Here is a 22,017-nt window from a genome sequence, read left to right as displayed (position 1 = left end):
CAGGTTCTTAACTACTCGGTTTTCAAAGGAATATTTGAGCAGCGTAACAAGGAAAACGTTGTACAGAGATGTGTGCAATGTTATCTTTCCGGTGCCGTTGTACAGGGCCTTGTACTGTGGAGGCCCCGGCGGTAATGTGTTGCAAAGGGTTAAAAAAATGAATGTATCGCCGGAAGTCGAGTTTTTTCTTTAAAGTGCACACTGGAACTTTACCCGTCAAATCTTTTTTGGAGGAAAAAGAGATGTTTCTACCGTGGGGACCAAACTGCTTAATCTGCAAGCAATCGGAGACCATAGACCTTGTTTTTTTGCACTGTTGGGAAGGGGTTTATTTTTGGGACGTGCTACAGAGGACCATGAAGAAACAGCTCCCGTTGCATTCACACGGAATTAGGTAGTTGCCAACAAAAAACGAGGGTGGGATCCCGTTCGATTTAGTCATGCTGGTGGGCCTCCACAGTATATGGCGCTCTCGTATGGCCGGGTACTACTGTGACCCCGAAGCGCGTCCAGCGCGTATATATTTTCGAGAGAGCATCTGCAAGCTTGTAGAAATACAGAAGATAAGGAATCCTGTCCCTGAGTGGCTCTCAAGGCTAGAGCCTTTGACAACACTCAGAGAATTTTAATGTGAAAAAGCCTGGTCCTCTCTTGGGGATTTTCGCTTCTTGTATAACTGTGTACATTTTTTTTTGTCTTTGTTTTGTGAAAGCCGAGGACCGGCAATAAAGAAAAAAGAAAGGATGGCCGAGTGGTCTAAGGCGCCAGACTCAAGGTTAAATGCCTTGCCTACTAGTATGTGGGCTAAACGAGACTTCTGGTCCACGAATGTGGGCGTGGGTTCGAATCCCACTGCTGACACATTTTTTTCCTTCGTATATTTCGAGCTTGCAGTATGGTGCTTCACTTGAAATCTCTCTGGTGGCAGTGTCAGGATGGCCGAGTGGTCTAAGGCGCCAGACTCAAGGTTAAATCCTTGACTATAGTATGTTTGCTAAACGAGACCTCTGGTCCACGAATGCGGGCGTGGGTTCGAATCCCACTTCTGACACATTTTTTTCCTTCGGATATTTCGAGCTTGCAGTATGGTGCTTCACTTGAAATCTCTTCGGTGCCAGTGTTAGGATGGCTGAGTGGTGGGATTCTACTTCCGGCCGCCGAGGCGAACGGACGTGCCATCATGTGCTCCGACGGAGCGGTAACAGCGGCCCAGCTGGGTCGCGGAAACAGGATTGCGGACTTACCGGACCAGGATTATCAAGTCATTTTGCCTCAACTGCCATCAGGTCGGAATGTTTTAAATACTGTTTTTCTGCATGCCGATGTGAGATGTCGGCCGTATCGCGTGGAAGACTTCCGCGATGCGTTGGATAGTCTGGATATGCTCCCCGAGGTGATTGCCTTGGGGGCGTACCAGATGAATCACGTCTGGGCGCTTACATTCAAGAGCGGAGACGGGATGAAGAAAATGTTGGCCCTGCGTGATTTCAAGGTGAAGGAACGACGATGCGTCATCATCGACCCAATGAACCAGGACGTGAGGCTGAAGTTGCACTGGCTTGTCTACGGTGTCCATGACGACGACGTGCGATCTGCCCTGGCACCTTTTGGGAAGGTAACGGACATTTCGAAAGAAAAGTGGCGTGTCAGTGGCGTTGCGGACAAAGCATCAACGACAAGAGTAATTGGGCTCAAGCTGAAATCCGGTGTTTCGGTGGATGACCTCCCGCACCAGCTCCGCGTAGCAGGCGAGTTGGCTCTGGTTGTAGTGCCGGGCAGAGCTCCGCTTTGTCTCCGGTGCCGGACTGCGGGGCACATTAGACGCGAGTGTCGTGTTCCTCGTTGCACCCGATGCAGGCGCTTAGGTCATCGGGAGGACATGTGCGTTAAAACTTACGCGAGTGTTACTGGACCACTGCAACAAGAGGACGCTTCAGACCTCATTATGGATGAAGCCGACGCCGAGGAAGCAGCGAAAGGGAGGCTAGAAGTGTCCACGCGATGCCCTAACGCGTCTTCCGAAAATTCTGAAGGCTCCACGCAGGCCGCAAGCCGCGACACGAAAAGCCAGTCACTTGCTACACAAGTAAAGACGCCTTCGGAGGCTGCTGAGAAGTCCTCCGAGAGCACCTTGTCGGAGGGCCAGCCAGACGAACACACCCAGGACGGCATGCAGTCACCTGAAGTTACGAAGGCTGCGTCTAGTAGTGACCGAAGAGCAGCGTCAGCCGCAGGCAATGGAAGTCAGCGGGAGCCGATGGAATTAACTGTGAACTCAAAAAGAACGCACGGGGACAGCGTGGGAGCAGGAGACGGCCTTGACTACACTAACAACGAGGGACCGCCCCCCAAAGCCGTCATGCCACGGCGACCTAGCTTCAGACCGAAGCCAAACATCTCCCTCGACCGGAATACGGTCGGGACACCACCCTCGTAGCAAAGAGCGATTGTGAAGTTTGTGCACAAGGAACTGGACAAACCCTTCAAGGTGCTTCGACCGAGAAGCAAGGCCTCTTCGCAGTGGCTACGGGCTCAACCAAAAAAGCAAGTGCACATGCTCAACTGCTTCCCAGACTGCCGTGGTAAGCGCTGTGCGGTCCTTTTGTTTTGCAATTAAATGGCAGTAAACCTCCAGTCTGCGTTACGTATAGCCACCTTAAACGTTCGCGGAATGACAGCGAGGCGGCGGCAATATCAAGTTAGTCGGCTATTTCTTGAAAACGAATTGGACTTGGTCGCTATACAAGAAACGAAGGTAGAAAGTGAAGAACAAACGGACCGCATGGTGCAACCATTCAGATATAGGTACAATGTATGTGTGTGTCATGCTGTTGGCAATTCGGCAGGATGTGTTATTTTTATTCGCAACAGTCTGGGCATTGTCGAGGAGGCAGTCACAGTGTGCCCTTCTGGACGCCTGATTGTTGTTGACTTTTCCTTCTGTAATTTGAAATGGCGCATGATATGCGTCTATGCACCTAATAAGGAAGGGGAGCGTAGGTTGTTCTTCGAGCAGCTCGAACAGCATTTGAAGGGTGAAAGATGTGTTGTTATGGTGGGTGACTTCAATTGTGTATGTATGCCTGAAGATCGCGTAAAACTTCAGCCTGTGAAGGACCCCAGCGCACACTTATTAAGGACGTTAACCACAGAGTATCGTCTAGAAGATGTTGGTTGGCTTCTGTCACCTAATGGACAATGCCAGTACACCCATTTCCAAAGAGAAAGCCATGCGAGGCTAGATCGTGCATACATTTCCCTAGAACTCGCGCCTCTGTGCCGAAGTTATGAAGTTAAGCACGTGTCTTTTACAGATCACAGCCTAGTAGTTTTTTGCATAGGAGCAAAGGAAAATAAATCTAAATTTAACTGGGAGCTTTGGAAATTTAATTCTAAACTTTTGGATGATGAGAGCTATGTGAACGAAGTAAAGGAAATGTTCAACGCACTGTTTGCGACGAAATCAGGGGACTGGATGAGTGAGTGGGAAAGTTTTAAGAACAATATAAAAATGAAAGCAATAGAAAGAGCAACCATTTTACGACATGTCAGTAAAGAGAACGAGCAAGATCTGCACCGTCAACTCAACTTGTTGCTGAACCTAGATAGCGGGACGCCTGGATTGTGGTCGAAGCAGATTAAAGAAGTTAAGAATAAGCTTGAGCTTATCGATGAAGAAAGATATAGGGGAGCTATTGTGCGAGCAAGAGCAGAGCGATTATGGGTTGGCGAGACACCGAACAAGCGCTCACTTGGTGACGAGAAAAGATACGCGGAAAAAAACAAAATTAAAAAGATACTTCACCATAACGAAGTTGCAACAGAATGCGAGGTTATCAAAGAAGCGTTTGCAGAGTACTATAGTGAGCTGCTTGGGCGGGCTAAGCAAAGGAAAGAACAATTCGAAAGTCAGTTTTTGCAGACCATGCCCAGGCTTGAGGATGAAGTTAAAGCCAGGCTTGAGCAACCAATCAGTGTACTTGAAATTGAGCAGGCTATAGAAGAAATAAGCGCTGGAAAATCACCCGGTCCTGACGGATTAGGGGCTGCTTTTTACAAGAAATTCAAATCAGAAGCCAGCAGGGCATTGTACTGCGTAATAAAGGAAGCATACCATGTTAAGCAAATGCCGCCATCTTTCAAAGCTTCACATATTGTCTTAATTCCTAAATCAGATGACGCAGTCAAACTTCTATCGGTGGAGTCCTATCGGCCTATAAGCCTCACAAATGTGGATTATAAATTGTTTATGAAAGTGTTGGCAAGGAGGGTGCAAGGTGTCATTAAACAGTTGGTAGGTCCACACCAAACGTGCGGCATTAAGGGCCGCACTATCTGTACGAATGTACACACAGCAAGATGCGTTTTAGAGTGTTGCGATGCAGACGGAAGACATGTAGCAATGATGCAGCTTGACTTGTCAAAAGCATTTGACAACGTTTCACATGACATCCTTTTCACCATTTTAGAGCATGTAAATATCGGAAGTGTTATCGTAGATGGAGTCAAAATGGCATACGCTGGGTGCTCTACCCGTATTATTGTAAATAAAAGTCTTACTGACGCAATAGCCGTGCGATCGTCAGTGAGGCAAGGATGTCCATTGTCCCCTCTTCTATTTGCCTTGTATCTAGAGCCCTTTTGTTTAAGCCTGATTAATAATGAAAGAATCCGTGGATTCAAGCTACAAGCATCTGAAGTGAAAGTACTTGCGTACGCGGATGATATTGCCATTTTCTGTGTGAACCGACAAAGCGTAAGTGAGGCAGTCGAGGTTGCTGGCGGTTTTTGCACCGCAACTGGCTGTGAGATTAACTGGGAAAAATCGGCTGGCTTTTGGCATGGTAACTGGTACGAAAGACCGGAAACGTTTGCAAACATGCGATGGACATCGTTGCCTACGAAGTATCTGGGTATGCCACTTGATAGCTATCAAGATAGCGAACAGTACTGGCGTCAAGAGACAGAAAGGGTCAGGGAAAAGGCGCAAGGCTGGCAAGGCCGTAATTTGTCCATGTTTGCCCGCGCGACTGTCTGCAATCTTTTTTTGATATCCAAGGTGTGGTTCGTACTCCAATTTTTGTTCATGAAACGCACAAATCTGCAAAAAATTCACAGAGTGTTCGCGGTTTTCATTTGGGGGGCAAGTTGGGAACGTACTAGTAGGACGAATTTGTTTCATTCTGTTTGTAATGGTGGATTAGGCCTGTCTCACCTGTTTTTAAGACAAATTGTGTCGCGATTTATTTTTCTGCGGGACCAGAAAGACTACTTTTTGCGCACAGTAATGCAAGTGCACTTAGGCAATGCCTTACCTGAATTTATTGTTTCATCATGCAATGACGGTGGACGCGCAGTAACTGGGTTTTGGCGAGAAGTTGTACTTGCAGTACAAATCTTAAAGGCTCGATTTTCCCTTGAGTACTTAAGTTCAGTGCAAAGGAAAAAACTGTACAGAGACCTACTGGATACAATGTTGCCAACACCCAGGTACCGAACAATATACTGTGGAGGCCCAGGAAATGATGTTTTAAAGAGAGTTAAAAAGATGAATATTAAGCCCAGCATTAAAACCTTCTTCTTTAAACTTCATACAGGCACGCTCCCAGTTAAGACTTGGTTAGAGGAAAAGGGAATATTCGTTCCATGGACAACTAACTGTATAATATGTAAGAAACCAGAAACAATAGATCATGTATTTATTGATTGCTGGGATCCAGTCTTCTACTGGGACATCTTGCAAAGGACTCTAAAGAAAGACCTACCAATAACACCGTACGGAATCCGTTTTCTACCAATTGAAAACGATGGAGACATTCCTTATGATCTAATCATGGTTCTGGGGCTCCACAGCATATGGCGAACAAGGATGGCTGTTAGGCACGCCGATGTAAACGTCCGTCCAGTCAGGGAGAATTTCATTGAAAGCATTTTGTACTTACGAGATGTTTACCGTACATTGCCAGAACCTCCAGACTGGATTGGCGTCCTAGATGATCTTGTTCATTTTAAGAAGTTTTAAGCATTCACGCTGACCACGGCATGGTCACCGTGTTTTATCTGTATATATTTGCAGTATATATATAAAGCAGGCAATAAAAAAAAAAATAGGATGGCTGAGTGGTCTAAGGCGCCAGACTCAAGGTTTAATCCTTGCCTATAGTATGTGGGCTAAACGAGACCTCTGGTCCACGAATGTGGGCGTGGGTTCGAATCCCACTGCTGACACATTTTTTTCCTTCGTATATTTCGAGCTTGTAGTATGGTGCTTCACTTGAAATCTCTCTAGTGCCAGTTTCAGGATGGCCGAGTGGTCTAAGGCGCCAGACTCAAGGCTAAATCCTTGCCTATAGTATGTGGGCTAAACGAGACTTCGGGTCCACGAATGTGGGCGTGGGTTCGAATCCCACTGCTGACACATTTTTTTTCCTTCGTATATTTCGAGCATGCAGTATGGTGCTTCACATGAAATTTCTCTGGTGGCAGTGTCAGGATGGCCGAGGGCATTCTAACTCCGGCCACCGAGCGGGACGGTCGCAGAATCATGAGCTCCAGCAGTGCGGCGACAGCGGCCCTTGCCGGCAGCGGAAACAGGAATCTTTATACGGATGATAAGGACTATGAGTTGATTTTGCCGACGCTGCCTACAGGACGTGTTGTTTTAAACACCGTGTTTTTGCATGGCGACGTGCGCAATAGGCCGTATAAAGTGGAAGATTTTCGCGATGCCCTCGCCAACGTTGGTGCGCACCCCGATGTTGTGGCGTTGGGGGCGTACCAGATTAACCACGTTTGGGCTGTCACGCTCAGCAGCGCTGAAGCAACGAAGAAGCTGGTGGCGTTGAAACAAGTAGGAGTAAAGGGACGTCGCTGCATCATCATCGACACAGAGGACCAACAGGTGAAGCTGCGGCTGCACTGAATGTTGCACGGTGTGGCCGACGACGACATCCGGACGGCCTTTGCTGCTTTCGGTAACGTAACCGAGGTGACCCGGGAGCGGTGGCGCGTCCAAGGCGTCAAAGAGAAGGGGTCAACAACGAGAACAGTTCTGAAACTGAAACCCGGTATTAAGACCTATGACCTACCTCACCAGCGGCGAGTCGCCGGTGAGTTGGCCCTTGTTGTGGTGCCTGGGCGGCCTATGCAGTGCCTACGCTGCCGTGGTAGCGGTCACGTTAGACGTGAATGCGAGGTGCCGCGGTGTTCGAAATGCAGGCGTTACGGCCACGTCGACAGTGAGTGTGTCCGTACATATGCGGTGGCCACGGGGCTCGCATCGAGGGAGGAGATAGCCGAACACCAGATGGACGTATCAGAGGCGGAGGAAGCGGCGAAAGGAGTCGAGGAAGTAGGCAAGCCGGAAGCGGTGACTGTCTCTTCTGGAACTTCTAGCAGAAACACAAACGTGTCAAGGGAGTCAGAGAGTTAACCTGAAGAAAAAGACTTGACAGCGGCCTGGGCTGATACTGAGGAGAAGGAAGATAGCTTTTTGGCAGCTACGGAACCCGGGATGATGGCCGCGACGAGCAGCGAGGAGCAACAGTGCAATGTTCGTGCGGGCAATGTCTCGGCCAAACGGCCTCACGCCCAGACTGGTGATGGAGAGGACAAAACAACAGTGTCAAGCGTTGAGGAGCCGCCTACGAAAACGGTCCAGTCCCGGCGGTCCTCTCTCAGACCGAAGGCGAACTTTCTGGGGGACAAGCGGGCCAGCGATAAGCCACCGCCGCTGCAAGACCATGCAGCCGCACCGGAGGGCTGCGGCGGAAACAAAGGCGTCTAGCCGGGTGCTAGACGCGAAAGGTTAGCGCAAATGCTCTCGGTCTCTTCACTCTATATTAAAATGGATCCAACCCCTCATTCTATATTCTCTGGCATTCGGGACGCTTAATGTTAGAGGGTTAGCAACGAAGAAAAAGCAGAGCCAGGCATTGCGCCTTATAACGGACAGAGACATCGATGTGCTAGCCGTTCAAGAGACCAAAGTCGAGGGAGAGACCGGGAGCATGGTGCAGCGCTTCACGTCGAAGTATTATGCCGTTGTGAGCCATGCAGTCGGAACTTCTGCGGGGTGCGTCCTTCTTGTAAAAATGTTGCCTGGACTTAACGTGCAGACTTATGCTTCCGGAGAGACAGGGCGATACGTGATTTGTGATTTCGGTTTTGAGAATATAGAATGGCGGGTTATCTTTGTTTATGCACCTAATGAATTGGAGGATAGGTGTTCCTTTTTTGAGAGCCTGAAATATTACTGCACTAGTGAGAAACAGATAGTGCTCATGGGCGATTTCAATTGTGTTCTGGCGGCTCGCGATAAAAGCAGCACCCGAGCCTTCAGGGACAGAAGTACAGACTTATTGTCACGACTGATAAATGAATATGCATTAGATGATGTGGCGGAGTGTTTAGACGGTGAACGTAGTGTGCAATACACCCACTTTCAAGGTATTAGTCATGCTCGCCTCGACAGGATTTACATGTCACTGGACTTAATACCAAAGTGTCAAAAATACCGAGTTTTACAGTGGCCTTTTCAGATCACTGTGCAGTGACATGCACTCTAGGCAAAAGGAAGCGAGCCAGTGGATTTTCATGGGAGCTGTGTTAATTAAATTGTAAACTGCTAAAAGACCAAATTTTCACTGAGTATGTGACGGAAAAAATTACCAAAATAGTAAATTAGTGTCAAAACGAAATCGGGCTCCAGTGGGTACTAGCCAAAGAAGAATTTAAGATGAAGGCCATTGAGCGGTCTACTTTGCTAAAGCACCAGGTAAGATTACAGGAAAAACAGCTGAGAGATATACTTGAAAAATTGTTGGCGCAGGAATGTAAAACGCCCGGCATAGGTAAGGAAGATATTAAGAAAACAAAGCAAAAGCTTGAACTTATCGAGGAAGACCGATATCGAGGGGCGATAGTGAGGGCGAGAGCGGAAGAATTGGTTGCAGGGGAGACTCCCACTAAGCGGGCTTTAGGAATGGAAAAAGTGCACGCTCGACGCAACGAAATTCATTAGATCGAAGGAGCGGGTGGGGTAGTGACCGATAGCGATCGCATCCATCATGCTTTCTTTGATTACTATCAGATGTTGTTCGCACAACATGAAGTTGACGTGCACAGATTTAAAGGCGAGTTTCTCGGCGCTATGCCTAGGCTCGATGAATCCCGAAAGGAATGCTTGGAGAGGCGAATTAGTGAAAAAGAAGTTGAACGAGCAATAGAGAACTTGAACTCGGGAAAGTCTCCTGGCCCAGATGGGTTAAGTGCAGCTTTTTACAAAGCGTTTAAAACGGAATTAGCCCCACTTTTGACTTTGCTGTTTAATGATGCCTATGATCGTAAGGAGTTGCCCCCGTCTTACGGTGCGGGCCATACCGTCCTCATCCCTGAAACAGATGATCCTATAGAACTCAGACAGGTTACTGCATATAGGCCGATCTCACTAACGAACGTCGATTATAAAATATTCATGAAAGTTTTGGCGGCGAGGCTTCAGAGCGTTATTAAAGAAATTGTTGGCCCTCATCAAACATGTGGCATAAAGAACAGGTCTATTGCTTACAATATTCATAAGGCAAGGTGTGTGCTGGAGTGTAGCGACGTCACTGGGGTACCTGTGGCAATTCTCCAGCTAGATCTTGAAAAAGCGTTTGACTGTGTTGCTCATGAGATTTTGTTTTCTATCTTAGATCATATCAATGTAGGTTCTATTATCACTGAGGGTGTGGCCATGGCGTACCGACACGGCACTACAAAGTTAATTGTTAATAAACCATTGGGGGCCCCCATTAACGTGGAACGTTCGGTGCGTCAGGGTTGCCCCCTCAGTCCACTCTTGTTTTGTATGTATGTTGAAACTTTGTTCTTGCACATAATACAGAATAATGCTGTTCATGGTTTTCGGCTGCATGAAGCGGAAGTGAAAGTCCTAGCATATGCAGATGATGTAGCAATTTTCTGTGTCACAAAGGATAGCATTAGCAGTGCGGTAGAAGGTGTTAAAAGATTTAGTTTGGTCACGGGAAGCAAGGTGAACTGGGGAAAGTGCGTGGGGTTCTGGCACGGAGAATGGCCGGATACTTCTCACACTTTCGCTAATGTGACCTGGTGTACGACCCCTGTAAAGTACCTTGGAGTCCCGTTGGAATTTTACAGGGATACTGAACAGTATTGGAAGGGGCAGGCACAAGAGACACAAGAAAAAGCAGAAAAGTGGAAATGTACTCATTTATCCGTGTTTGCAAGAGCCACTGTGTGTAACCTGTTTTTTATTAGTAAACTGTGGTATGTGATGCAAGTGCTCCACTGCTCGCGAATTAACATACAAAGGTACATCGAATTTTCGCGGTTTTTGTATGGGCCTCTAGCTGGGAAAGGTGCATGCGGACAAACTTGTTCAGACGGGTCAAAGACGGAGGCCTAGGCACTTATTTGTGAGGCAACTGGAAAACAGATTTTTGTTTTTCCGTGATGTTGAAGATCCTTTCCTGCGCACAGTGTGCCAAGTAAGGCTAGGGCGAGCCTTGCCAGAGTATGTAGTTGCAACAAAATGCATGACAGAAGGCATTTTTGGTTATTTCCGAGAGATAGTAACCAGCGTCAGATTCTTAACTACTAGGTTTTCAAAGAAATATTTGAGCAGCGTAACAAGGAAAACGTTGTACAGAGATGTGTGCGATGTTATCTTTCCGGTGCCGTTGTACAGGGCCTTGTACTGTGGAGGCCCCGGCGGTAATGTGTTGCAAAGGGTTAAAAAATGAATGTATCGCCGGAAGTCAAGAGTTTTTTCTTTAAAGTGCACACTGGAACTTCACCCGTCAAATCTTTTTTGGAAGAAAAAGAGATGTTTCTACTGTGGGGACCAAACTGCTTAATCTGCAAGCAACTGGAGACCATAGACCATGTTTTCTTGCACTGTTGGGAAGGGGTTTATTTTTGGGACGTGCTACAGAGGACCTTGAAGAAACAGCTCCCGTTGCATTCACACGGAATTAGGTACTTGCCAACAAGAGATGAGGGTGGGATCCCGTTCGATTTATTCATGCTGGTGGGCCTCCACAGTATATGGCGCTCTCGTATGGCCGGGTAGTACTGTGACCCCGAAGCGCGTCCAGCGCGTATATATTTTCGAGAGAGCATCTGCAAGTTTGTAGAAATACAGAAGATACGGAATCCTGTCACTGAGTGGCTCTCAAGGCTAGAGCCTTTGACAACACTCAGAGAATTTTAATGTGACAAAGCCTGGTCCTCTCTTGGGGATTTCGCTTCTTGTATAACTGTGTGCATATTTTGTTTTTTTGTCTTTGTTTGGTGAAAGCCGAGGACCGGCAATAAAGAAAAAAAAAAGTCAGGATCGCCGAGTGGTCTAAGGCGCCAGACTCAAGGTTAAATCCTTGCCTATAGTATGTGGGCTAAACGAAACTTCTGGTCCACTAATGTGGGCGTGGGTTCGAATCCCACTTCTGACACATCTTTTTTCCCTTCGTATATTTCGAGCATGCAGTATGGTGCTTCACTTGAAATCAATCTGGTGCCAGTGTCAGGATGGCCAAGTGGTCTAAGGCGCCAGACTCAAGGTTAAATGCCTTGCCTACTAGTATGTGGGCTAAACGAGACTTCTGGTCCATGAATGTTGACGTGGGTTCGAATCCCACTGCTGACACATTTTTTTCCTTCGTATATTTCGAGCATGCAGTATGGTGCCTCACTTGAAATCTCTCTGGTGCCAGTGTCAGGATGGCCGAGTGGTCTAAGGCGCCAGACTCAAGGTTAAATGCCTTGCCTACTAGCATGTGGGCTAAACGAGACTTCTGGTCCACGAATGTGGGCGTGGGTTCGAATCCCACTTCTGACACATTTTTTTCCTTCGTATATTTCGAGCTTGCAGTATGGTGCTTCACTTGAAATCTCTCTGGTGCCAGTGTCAGGATGGCCGAAAGGTCTAAGGCGCCAGACTCAAGGTTAAATGCCTTGCCTACTAGTATGTGGGCTAAACGAGACTTCTGGTCCACGAATGTGGGCGTGGGTTCGAATCCCACTTCTGACACATTTTTTTCCTTCGTATATTTCGAGCATGCAGTAGGTGCCTCACTTGAAATCTCTCTGGTGCCAGTGTCAGGATGGCCGAGTGGTCTAAGGCGCCAGACTCAAGGTTAAGTGCCTTGCCTACTAGTATGTGGGCTAAACGAAACTTCTGGTCCACGAATGTGGGCGTGGGTTCGAATTCCACTTCTGACACATTTTCTTCCTTCGTATATTTCGAGCTTGCAGTATGGTGCTTCACTTGAAATCTCTCTGGTGCCAGTGTCAGGATGGCCGAGTGGATTCCACTGCCGGCCACCGAGCGTGACGGACGTGATTATAATGGGCTCCCAAGGAGCGGATTCAGCGGCCCAGCTGGGCCGTGGCATCAGGAACACGGAAAGGCCTGCCAAGGAATATGAACTGGTTCTACCGCATCTGCCTACATGTTCGAGTGTTTTGCATACTGTTTTTTTGCACCGCGACGTAAAAGCCAGGCCGTACCGGGTGGAGCACTTTCGAGACTCCCTCGCTCGTCTTTCACTGCTGCCGAAAGTGGTTGCCCTCGGGGCATACCAAATGAATCACGTGTGGGCGGTAACGTTTAGAGGTGAAGAGGCAAATGCGAAGATTTTGCAAGCTCAAGCTTTTGAAGTTAAGGAACACCGATGCGTGGTCATTGACCCCTGTAACCAAAGAATCAGGTTGAAACTTTTCTGGCTGCTTCACGGCGTGCACGACGATGATGTGCGAGCGGCGTTGGCGGCTTATGGAAAAGTTACGGAAATATCAAGAGACAAGTGGAAAGTGCAAGGGTGTGTCGACAAGGCTTCAACGACTCGAACGGTCACGCTGAAGCTAAAAGTGGGCGTTACCATCGAGGACCTGCCGCATCAGCTTCGGGTCGCCGAGGACGTCGAACTCGTCCACGTCCCAGGCAGAGCCCCGCTTTGCCTCCGGTGCCGAGGGAAAGGACATATACGTTGTGAGTGTCGTGTGCCGCGCTGCGGGCTGTGTCGTCGCTACGGCCATGACGAGTCCCAGTGTGTGCGCACGTATGCCAACGTTGCAGGCCCGGTGCCGAGTGAAGTGGCAGGCGAGCACTTGATGGACGCAGTGGACGCCGAGGAAACTAGCAGTGGAACCAATGAGGATGCAGAGCTGAAAGAAGAATCCTTTGAGAAGACCCCTGCCCTTAAAGAACCCTGTGAGTCAGATGTGATTGTTCCGTTGCCGAGTGTTGCTGGGACCGAGACATCCACGAAAGAAGACGGCAATGCCAGTGCTGCAAGCCCAGCTTCGGCTACGCAACACAGTGAGGAACAGGGGGACACTGAAGCTGAGATGCCGGCTGCTTCTACGTTGCCTGTGAAGCGGGGGCACGAAGACAGCGTCAAGGATGAATCAACCCAAGGAGGAGCGGACAACGGACAGCCTCCACTGAAGGCGGCCCCCCTTCGCCGGGCGTTCTTCAAGCCAAGGCCAAACGTGCCCCCAGACCGGAGAGCTGTGTCACCTGTGCCTCCGCCATAGCGGGGGTACCCTTTCCGGTCGAGACGTTACAAGACCGGTCCATGATCGGGAGCAGCGCTTGGAACGACGGACGGACTCGCCAAAAAGGAAGAATGGTCATCCCGTTCAACAGATCAACCGCAATGCTGTCTTTCTGCAAAAGCGATGTGAGTGATATATCTTTCGCGATTTATAATTTCTTGAGATGGCGACCAATTTAACCACTAGCTTGCGCGTAGCCACGCTAAATGTGAGACGGCTGTCAACGCGTCGGAGACAACTGCAGCTGAACCGCATTCTGCTGGAAAATGAAATTGATGTGCTAGCAGTTCAAGAGAGCAAAATGGAAAGCGAACAACAAACAGAGAAAATGGCTGAAATATATCGTTCTAGATATAGTGTTTGCGTTTGTCATGCGGTTGGAAGATCGGGGGGATGTGTCATTTTCATCCGAAATTGCATAGAGTGTGTACAGTCTGTGTTCTCGTGTGAGAGTGGACGGCTATTGTTATGTGATTTCAGTTTTTCTGGATTGGACTGGAGAGTGATCTGCGTTTATGCGCCGACTAGAACGTTCGAGCGCGAAGAGTTTTTTCACTATATGAATTCCTTCCTAATACATGAGAGGCGTGTTCTCCTGCTTGGAGACTTCAACTGTGTCTGTAGACCGGAAGATAGAACAACAGACCGTGTCCTTCGTGACAAGAGTGCAGAGTTACTTATTGACATTGTTAGTGAGGCAGAGCTTGAAGATGCTGGCTGTATACTGACGCATGAAGGCCAAGCAAAGTTCACGCGCTTTCAAGGTAGCTGTCATGCAAGGTTGGACCGAATATATGTTCCCATTGATTGTGTGCCCTTGTGCTCGGAATATCAAACACTTCCCATGAGCTTTAGTGACCACTCCCTCGTAATAATTACGCTAGGCATGTAAAGTAAGGTAACAAAGTTCAATTGGGAGCTATGGAAATTTAATGAAAAACTGCTGCTGGATGAAGAATTTACCACTAAAGTTGAAGAATATATTAATCATACGTTACAAAATGACTCTAATTTTATACAAGCATGGGAGCAGTTTAAGTGCGATATAAAGATAGCTGCTATTGACCGAGCATGCACTCTCCGACGTAAAGAAAGAGAACAAGAAAAAGAACTTCGTAGCACACTTGAATACATGCTTAGCATGGAAAGCGTTCAGCCTGGCTTGTTCGCCCAAGATATTAAAAAGATAAAAACCAAACTTGAGGTGATGGACGAAGAGAAGTATCACCGTGCGGTGATAAGGGCACGCAGCGAAAAACTGTGGCTCGGAGAGACGCCCACGAAAAGGGCACTTAGTGACGAAAAAAGGTACGGAGTGTCAAAAGAGATAAAAGAAATCTGCTATCAGAACGTAGTTACCTCGGAAAAAAAATCGATTGAATGGGCGTTCGTAGAATTTTACAGCGAATTTTTTAGCCTGAAAACACCGAACATTGAACGCTTCAGAAAAGACTTTCTGTCGCTGATGCCAAGAGTAGAAGACGAAGTGGCGCAGACACTTGAAGCAAGTATTACTGCCGAGAAAATTGAGGCCGTTATCGGGGAGTTAAATTCCAATAAGTCACCTGGACCAGACGGTCTTGGTGCTGCCATATACAAGGCCTTTCCAACTGAAATGGCTGTTTTACTGGAAAGAGTTATTAGTGAATGCTACGAAAAGAACGTACCTCCTCCGACTTTTCGAATGTCACACGTTGTACTAATCCCGAAAACAGATGACCCAGTTAAGCTTCAGTCTGTAGCGTCTTACCGTCCTATAAGTCTAACGAATGTTGACTATAAAATTTACATGAAAGTATTAGGGCGACGACTCCAACGTGTAATTACTTCTCTTGTAGGCCCACATCAGACATGCTGTATAAAAGAAAGGACCATTTTTGCTAACATACACGCAGCAAGGAGTGTACTCGAATGTTGTGACGCGATGCATGACCACGTAGCCATGATGCAATTAGACCTCCACAGAGCATTTGATAAAGCGGTACATGAAACTTTGTTCTCTGTTTTAGAGTATGTCAATGCTGGTTCCGTGATTACAAAGGGCGTGAAAATGGTTTACGAGTGCTGTTCAGCGAGACTGGTCGTGAATAAGCATTTAACCGATCGTATACCTGTTCAGTCGTCAGCAGGCAGGGCTGTCCTCTGTCTCCCCTTTTGTTTGCGCTTTATCTTAAGCCTTTCTGTTTAAGATTGCTTACAAGGCTAAACATACGCGGTTATAGGTTTTTTCAAAGTGAAGTTCGGGTTTTGGCTTACGCGGACGATATTGCGGTTTTTTGTACTGACCATGAGAGCGTGCAGAAAGTTGTAAAAGAAGCCACTGCTTTTTGCACTGCAAGTGGAAGTCAAATTAGTTGGGCAAAGTGTTTAGGATTTTGGCACGGAAACTGGCAATACGCGCCTGAACTGTTCTCCAGTATGCAATGGACAATAACGCCAGGCAATTACCTTGGTGTGCCACTAAAGCATTACCGTGAAAGCAAGGAATGTTGGGCCCGGTGAAGTTGAGCAAGCGAAAACCCAAACAAACAAATGGGGAGGACATAACTTTTCTATGTTCGCAATAGCTACCGTTTGCAATATGTTCCTAGTTGCAAAAATTTTTTATATGCTACAAGTGTTATCTATGTCAAGAATCTCTGTTCAAAAACTGCATAGGGTATTTGCCACGTTTGCGTGGGCTTCAACATGGGAGCGTACCAGTCGATGCAATCTGTTTCATACGGTGCATAATGGTGGACTGGGATGTCTCATTTATACTTCAAGCAGATTGTAACTAGGTTCTTTTTTTTGCGCGAACAAAGCGATGTTTTTCTTAGAACGGTAATCCAAGTGCGATTGCGGGATTCACTGCCAGAATTTGTAGTTTCGACTATGTCTACAGGCACAATGGCTCTAAGTGCTTTTCTTTGCGAAGTTGTCGCGTCCTTCCAAATAGTGAAGGCGAGATTTTCAAATGAGTACATGTGTACTGTTACGCGAAAACGGCTGTACAAAGATTTATTGCAAACCTTTTTCCCTGTGCCTCTTTATCGCGCTGTATATGCTTTGGGTCCGGAGCGGGACGTGTTGAAAAGTGTGAAAAGAATGCCCATCAGATCGTCCGCTAAATCTTTCTTTTTTCAATTGCATACCGGCACTCTTCCGGTGAAGCCATGGCTGGAAAGCAAAGGCCTTTTTGTGCCTTGGTCTGCTGACTGTTTAATTTGCAAAAAGCTGGAATCCATAGAGCATATTTTCCTTGATTGTCACGATGCGGTTTTTTTGTGGGACGTGCTACAGCTTACTATTAAAAAGGACTTACCAATAACGCCGTTTGGCATACGCTACCTTCCATGCGCCCAGCCAGGAGAAGTGCCCAGTGATTTATTAATGGTCTTGTCTATGCACAGCATATGGAGAACGCGGATGGATGTTCGCCATGAGCATGTTGTCATACACCCAGCCCATCAGTATTTTGTTGAAAGTGTAAAGTACACGCGTGATGTTTTCGGAGGGCAATCTGAACCCCCGGAATGGCTGCCAGTCTTGGACAAGCTCATGTCACCTAATCCATTTTATCACAAGAAACCTGTCAGAAAGTGACTTGTGTTTTTAATTCCATGCGACTTTTCATCGTTCTTTGTGGTTGCCAAGTCGGTAATAAAGGAAAAAAAAGTCAGGATGGCCGAGTGGTCTAAGGCGCCAGACTCAAGGTTAAATCCTTGCCTATAGTATGTGGGCTAAACGAGACTTCTGGTCCACGAATGTGGGCGTGGGTTCGAATCCCACTGCTGACACGTTTTTTTCCTTCGTATATTTCGAGCTTGCAGTATGGTGCTTCACTTGAAATCTCTCTGGTGGCAGTGTCAGGATGGCCGAGTGGATTCTGCTTCCGGCCACGCCAGTGAACAGACGCAGGATGCAGGGCTCCTCAGGAGCGGCTTTAGCGGCCATGTCAGGCCGCAGTAACAGGACTGCTGAACAGGATAATACTTATCAAGTTGTTTTGCCTGCACTACCAACAGGTCGGTTTGTTTTGAATACTGTTCTTTTGCACTCCGATATCAGGGCCCGCCCGTACCGGGTGGAAGATTTCCTCGACGCGTTGGCACAGCATTCGCTGATCTCCGATGTTGTTGCGATGGGGGCGTATCGGATGAGCCATGTCTGGGCTGTCACTCTCAAGGCTCCTGAAGCGGTGGCCAAGCTTGTTAGTGTCGGTGAGTTGTGTGTGAAAAACGGTCGCTGCTTGGTAATTGACCCGGCCAACCAGGACGTGCGACTGAAACTTCACTGGCTTTTACACAACGTGCCAGACGAGGATGTGCGTGCTGCCTTTACGCCGTATGGAAAGGTGTTGGAAGTTACAACGGAGCGCTGGCGTGTGAAAGGTATGGTAGAAAAGGGCTCAACTACTAGACTTGTCACGCTTAAGTTGAAAGCTGGCGTGAAGCTGGACGACCTGCCACATCAGCTGAACGTTAGCGGTGAGCTAGCGCTCGTTGTTGTGCCAGGCAGACGTCCCTTGTGCCTACGCTGTCGGAGTACGCGACACATCCGCAAGGAGTGCCGGGTTCCTCGCTGCGGAACCTGTCGACGGTTCAGGCATGAAGAGAGCCAGTGTGCACGTACCTACGCAAGCTTTGCTGGACCTGGGACCAGCGAAGACTCGTCCGAGTTGATAATGGATGAGGTGGATGCGGAGGAGGCGGCCGACATTAGAGGACAGTAAACGAAACAGGACGCGCCATCCATGACGGTTTTAACTAAGCATAAGGTGACTGTCTCAAGTGAAAGGAATGAAACTCGGCACGCCTTGCACGTTCAATCGCAGGACCAGCAGGACTACGAAAGCGCGTCAAAGGAAGCGTCAGAAGACGTAATCAAGTTTTCTGATGCTGAGGAGCATCTCAGTACTGAGCCTCCTTGTACTGATGCCATGGAAGTTGGGCCGGAGACAGCGGCCTTAATTGCCGCGAAACGTCCACACGAGGAAAGCTTCGAGGAGACTCAGCTGCCAGGCGGTGTTTGTGGTGAGCCGCCGCCGAAAATTGCGGGCATCCGAAGAGCAACTTTGAGACCGAAGCCGAACTTCTCGGCCGACACGCGGCTGGCGGGGAAACCGCCTCCGTAGGTTTTGTGGTGTCCTGAACGATTTCTGGGTCGGCTGCCTACCGACCAGCGTCAGGAACATTCTGCAACCAAGCGGGGCGTGTGTGGAAAAAAAAATGAATGACGGTCTTGGACTTCGTTTGAATGCAGCCCGACGTTCTGCTGGGAGGACAATACAAGCACACATATGCCGCTGTTCTTCAGAAGCGGAGGTCACGCAAACATGAAGGTAGGCACCATGCGGGTACGGGCGTCCCTTTCTAACACATGACTCTCAAGCTTAATTCGGCGTTACACGTAGCTTCTTTGAATGTCAGAGGGCTGGGAGCGAAAAGGCGACAATGCCAGCTCAGTCGCCTCCTTATGGATAATGATATAGATATAGCAGCTGTGCAAGAGTCAAAGATTGAGAGCCAAGAAAGCACTGACCGTATGGTGGCTTCTTTTCAAACAAACTTTTATGTGTGTGTATGCCATTCTGTTGGTGTATCGGGTGGATGCCTTTTATTTATACGTAACACGCTGGGAGTAAGTGTAGAGTTCGTTTTTGCCTCTCCAAGTGGTCGGCTTTTGGTTACTGTTTTTACCTACTGTAATTTATGCTGGCGTGTTGTGTGTGTGTATGCTCCCAATTCAGAATGCGACCGTGAATCGTTTTTTGAGTCTACTGAATTGTGGTTGAAGGTCGACAAAATCTTGCTTGTACTTGGCGATTACAACTGTGTGTGCGCAGCTGTGGACCGAGCGGCGAAGTGTAAACCTCGAAGAGACAGAAGCTCTGAGCTCATGAATGCACTTGTGCATGAATACGGCCTTGAGGATGTTGGTAGTGTGTTCTCCACTGGAAACCAACCAGAGTTCACGCACTTTCAGCGAGATAGCCATGCTATATTGGACAGGGTGTATGCCTCGGTTGATCTTGTGTCCCTATGTACTACATATGAGGTCAAACCTGTGCCTTTCAGCGATCATTGTCTCGTGAGTGCAGTGTTCGGTAGGGCAGGAAAGAAATCGCGCTTTAACTGGTACCTATGGAAACTGAATGCCAAACTTCTCGCCGATGAAGAGTTCCTTACTGAAGTTAAGACCGAGTTTGAAGATCGTCTGGCTTTGCGACCAGTAAGTTTTGCAGCGGAATGGGACAGCTTCAAAGAGTGTGTCAAATTGAAATCCATAGAAAAGAGCAGTAAGGTGCGGCATAAAGAGAAAGAAAAAGAAAAGGAACTGAATGAACAACTTCAGTTTTTTTAGCATGGAAAGTACTGTGCCAGGGCATTTCGCCGGTAAAATACGAGAGATAAAAAGTGAGTTGGAAACAATCGACAGCGAAAGGTACACAGCGGCTGTCATACGTGCAAGGGCTGAAAAACTTTGGGCAGGAGAAGTGCCGACAAAGCGAGCCCTAGCAGACGAAAAAAGATGCGCCTGCCAGAAAGAAATAAGGAGTATAAGGTATGCCGGCCATATCACTGAAGATGCTAAAGATATTCAGCGTGCGGTAGCAGAGCACTTCGAAGAACTGCTTAGCGCTAAGCTTGAGACTGTAGGCGGCTTTCAAACAGATTTTGTAAGACTGATGCCTGCACTGGATGACGAAAGTAAAGCGCGCCTAGAAACACCGATAACGTTGCAGGAGATAGAATCTGCAATAGATGACCTGACACCTGGGAAAGCACCTGGGCCGGATGGTCTAAGCGCTGCCTTCTTTAAAACTTTTCAGCAGTATGCGGCTCAGTTTATGCTCGATGTAATCACTGAAGCTTATGAACGTAATACTGGTCCATTGGGTTTCGCTACATCGCACATTGTGCTAATACCCAAGACAGATGATCCGGAGAAACGACTGTTGGTGGGGTCATATCGACCGATTAGCCTCACCAATGTTGACTACAAGGTGTATATGAAGGTTTTAGCAAAAAGACTGCAAAGCGTAATAAAAAAACTGGTTAGGTCTCATCAAACGTGCGGCATCAAGGGTCGATCCATTGTCACGAATATACATGTCGCAAGAACCGTACTAGAATGTGTTGATGCACTCGGTGGTCAGATAGCCATGATGCAGTTGGATTTGGCGAAAGCCTTTGACCGTGTTTCTCACGAAATTCTTTTTTCCATTTTGGAGCATTCTAACCTTGGAAAAGTCATAGTGGAGGGAGTTAAAATGGCTTAAGCGAACTGCACGACCCGTATTATAGTGAATGGTGAACTGACTGACAGCATCGCAGTACGTTCATCGGTAAGGCAGGGCTGCCCGCTCTCACCCCTGCTTTTTGCACTGTATTTAGAGCCACTTTGCTTGGCCATCATTGATAGCGATCGCATTTTAGGGTTCAAGCTGCAATCAGCACACGTGAAAATGCTAGCATATGCTGATGACATAGCAGTGTTTTGTGCAACTAGAAAGAGCATCTGTGAAGTTGCGGGTGTCGTCCAAACATTTTGTGATCAAACCGGATGTAAGATCAATTGGGAGAAAAGCTCTGGGTTTTGGCACGATGATTGGGACGTGACACCTGATTTCTTCTGTAAGCTGCGATGGTCTGCTCTCCCAACGCGATATCTAGGCGTGCCTTTAGATTGTTATCGAGATCCCAACGTGCACTGGATGGAAGAAACATCCAGAACGAAAGAAAAAGCGGATGCGTGGCAAGGAAGGTAACTCTCAATGTTTTCGCGCGCTTCTTTTTGCAATGTTTTTCTTATTTCGAGGCTGTGGTACCTCATGAATGTGTTGTGTGTCTCACGAACCTCAATTCAGAAAATGCACTGCGTTTTTGCTGTTTTTATTTGGGCATCCACATGGGAAAAAACCGCCCGGACGAATTTGTTTATTTCTGTTAAAAGGGGCGGACTTGGCCTTGCCCATTTGTTCTTGCGTCAAGTGGTTTCGCGATTTATATTCCTGCGTGATCAAAAAGATACCTTTCTAAGAACTGTGATGCAAGTGCGATTGCAGAGGCTGCTCCCTGAATGGATTGTGTCATGTGAAAGCATGCCTGGTACTGTGACTGGCTACCTGCGCGAGGTTGTTTTTTCGTGCAAGTTGCTGGAAGTGCGGTTTTCTTTTGATTACATTTTCAATGTTCCCAGAAAAAAACTGTATAAAGATCTCATTGACGTGATACTGCCGGTGCCTTTTTAACGGGCATTACACTGTGGAGGTCCAGGGCAGGACGTTTTGAAAAGAGTCAAGAAGATGCCCGTGAGGCCATCTGCTAAAACGTTCCTTTCCAAACTTCACTCTAATACGCCCCCGGTTAAAACCTGGCTGAATGAAAAAGGTATCTTCGTCCCATGGACAACAAATTGCCTGTTGTGCAAAAAACCGGAGACAATTGAACA

At 47.7% G+C, this 22,017-nt stretch overlaps 3 protein-coding genes and 6 non-coding genes across 9 annotated transcripts; all 9 read left to right on the top strand.

Moving 5' to 3' along the window:
- The first annotated feature begins 929 nt into the window (after positions 1-929).
- TRNAL-CAA (transfer RNA leucine (anticodon CAA)) lies at positions 930-1,051 on the top strand. The gene is made up of 2 exons: positions 930-967; positions 1,006-1,051. It is a non-coding gene; the product is annotated as a tRNA-Leu (tRNA).
- Positions 1,052-1,142: 91 nt separating this feature from the next.
- On the top strand, positions 1,143-2,787 carry LOC146193690 (uncharacterized). The gene has a single exon (XM_084602807.1). The coding sequence runs from the start codon at positions 1,181-1,183 to the stop codon at positions 2,435-2,437; it is 1,257 nt and encodes a 418-aa protein (XP_084458933.1). The 5' UTR covers positions 1,143-1,180; the 3' UTR covers positions 2,438-2,787.
- A 1,679-nt stretch (positions 2,788-4,466) lies between these two features.
- LOC146193689 (uncharacterized) lies at positions 4,467-6,030 on the top strand. Its single transcript, XM_084602806.1, has one exon. It carries the CDS (start codon positions 4,511-4,513, stop codon positions 6,020-6,022), a length of 1,512 nt encoding a protein of 503 aa, XP_084458932.1. The 5' UTR covers positions 4,467-4,510; the 3' UTR covers positions 6,023-6,030.
- A 5,322-nt stretch (positions 6,031-11,352) lies between these two features.
- Positions 11,353-11,474, top strand: TRNAL-CAA (transfer RNA leucine (anticodon CAA)). The gene is made up of 2 exons: positions 11,353-11,390; positions 11,429-11,474. It is a non-coding gene; the product is annotated as a tRNA-Leu (tRNA).
- Positions 11,475-11,736: 262 nt separating this feature from the next.
- TRNAL-CAA (transfer RNA leucine (anticodon CAA)) lies at positions 11,737-11,860 on the top strand. The gene is made up of 2 exons: positions 11,737-11,774; positions 11,815-11,860. It is a non-coding gene; the product is annotated as a tRNA-Leu (tRNA).
- Positions 11,861-11,928: 68 nt separating this feature from the next.
- On the top strand, positions 11,929-12,052 carry TRNAL-CAA (transfer RNA leucine (anticodon CAA)). The gene is made up of 2 exons: positions 11,929-11,966; positions 12,007-12,052. It is a non-coding gene; the product is annotated as a tRNA-Leu (tRNA).
- A 67-nt stretch (positions 12,053-12,119) lies between these two features.
- Positions 12,120-12,243, top strand: TRNAL-CAA (transfer RNA leucine (anticodon CAA)). The gene is made up of 2 exons: positions 12,120-12,157; positions 12,198-12,243. It is a non-coding gene; the product is annotated as a tRNA-Leu (tRNA).
- Positions 12,244-12,369: 126 nt separating this feature from the next.
- LOC146193684 (uncharacterized) lies at positions 12,370-13,560 on the top strand. Its single transcript, XM_084600119.1, has one exon. It carries the CDS (start codon positions 12,370-12,372, stop codon positions 13,558-13,560), a length of 1,191 nt encoding a protein of 396 aa, XP_084456245.1.
- Positions 13,561-17,238: 3,678 nt separating this feature from the next.
- Positions 17,239-17,360, top strand: TRNAL-CAA (transfer RNA leucine (anticodon CAA)). The gene is made up of 2 exons: positions 17,239-17,276; positions 17,315-17,360. It is a non-coding gene; the product is annotated as a tRNA-Leu (tRNA).
- Positions 17,361-22,017: the final 4,657 nt, after the last annotated feature.

Source organism: Amblyomma maculatum, chromosome 4 (genome assembly GCF_055883805.1).
Source record: "Amblyomma maculatum isolate TAMU_Amacu chromosome 4, ASM5588380v1, whole genome shotgun sequence".
In the NCBI taxonomy this organism is placed as follows: domain Eukaryota; kingdom Metazoa; phylum Arthropoda; class Arachnida; order Ixodida; family Ixodidae; genus Amblyomma; species Amblyomma maculatum.
This window is presented reverse-complemented; position numbering and strand designations above follow the sequence as displayed.

Excerpts from the sequence above, each read along its gene's own strand:
- LOC146193690 (XM_084602807.1), top strand. The coding sequence starts at position 1,181 with ATGTGCTCCGACGGAGCGGTAACAGCGGCCCAGCTGGGTCGCGGAAAC.
- LOC146193689 (XM_084602806.1), top strand. The coding sequence starts at position 4,511 with ATGGCATACGCTGGGTGCTCTACCCGTATTATTGTAAATAAAAGTCTT.
- LOC146193684 (XM_084600119.1), top strand. The coding sequence starts at position 12,370 with ATGGGCTCCCAAGGAGCGGATTCAGCGGCCCAGCTGGGCCGTGGCATC.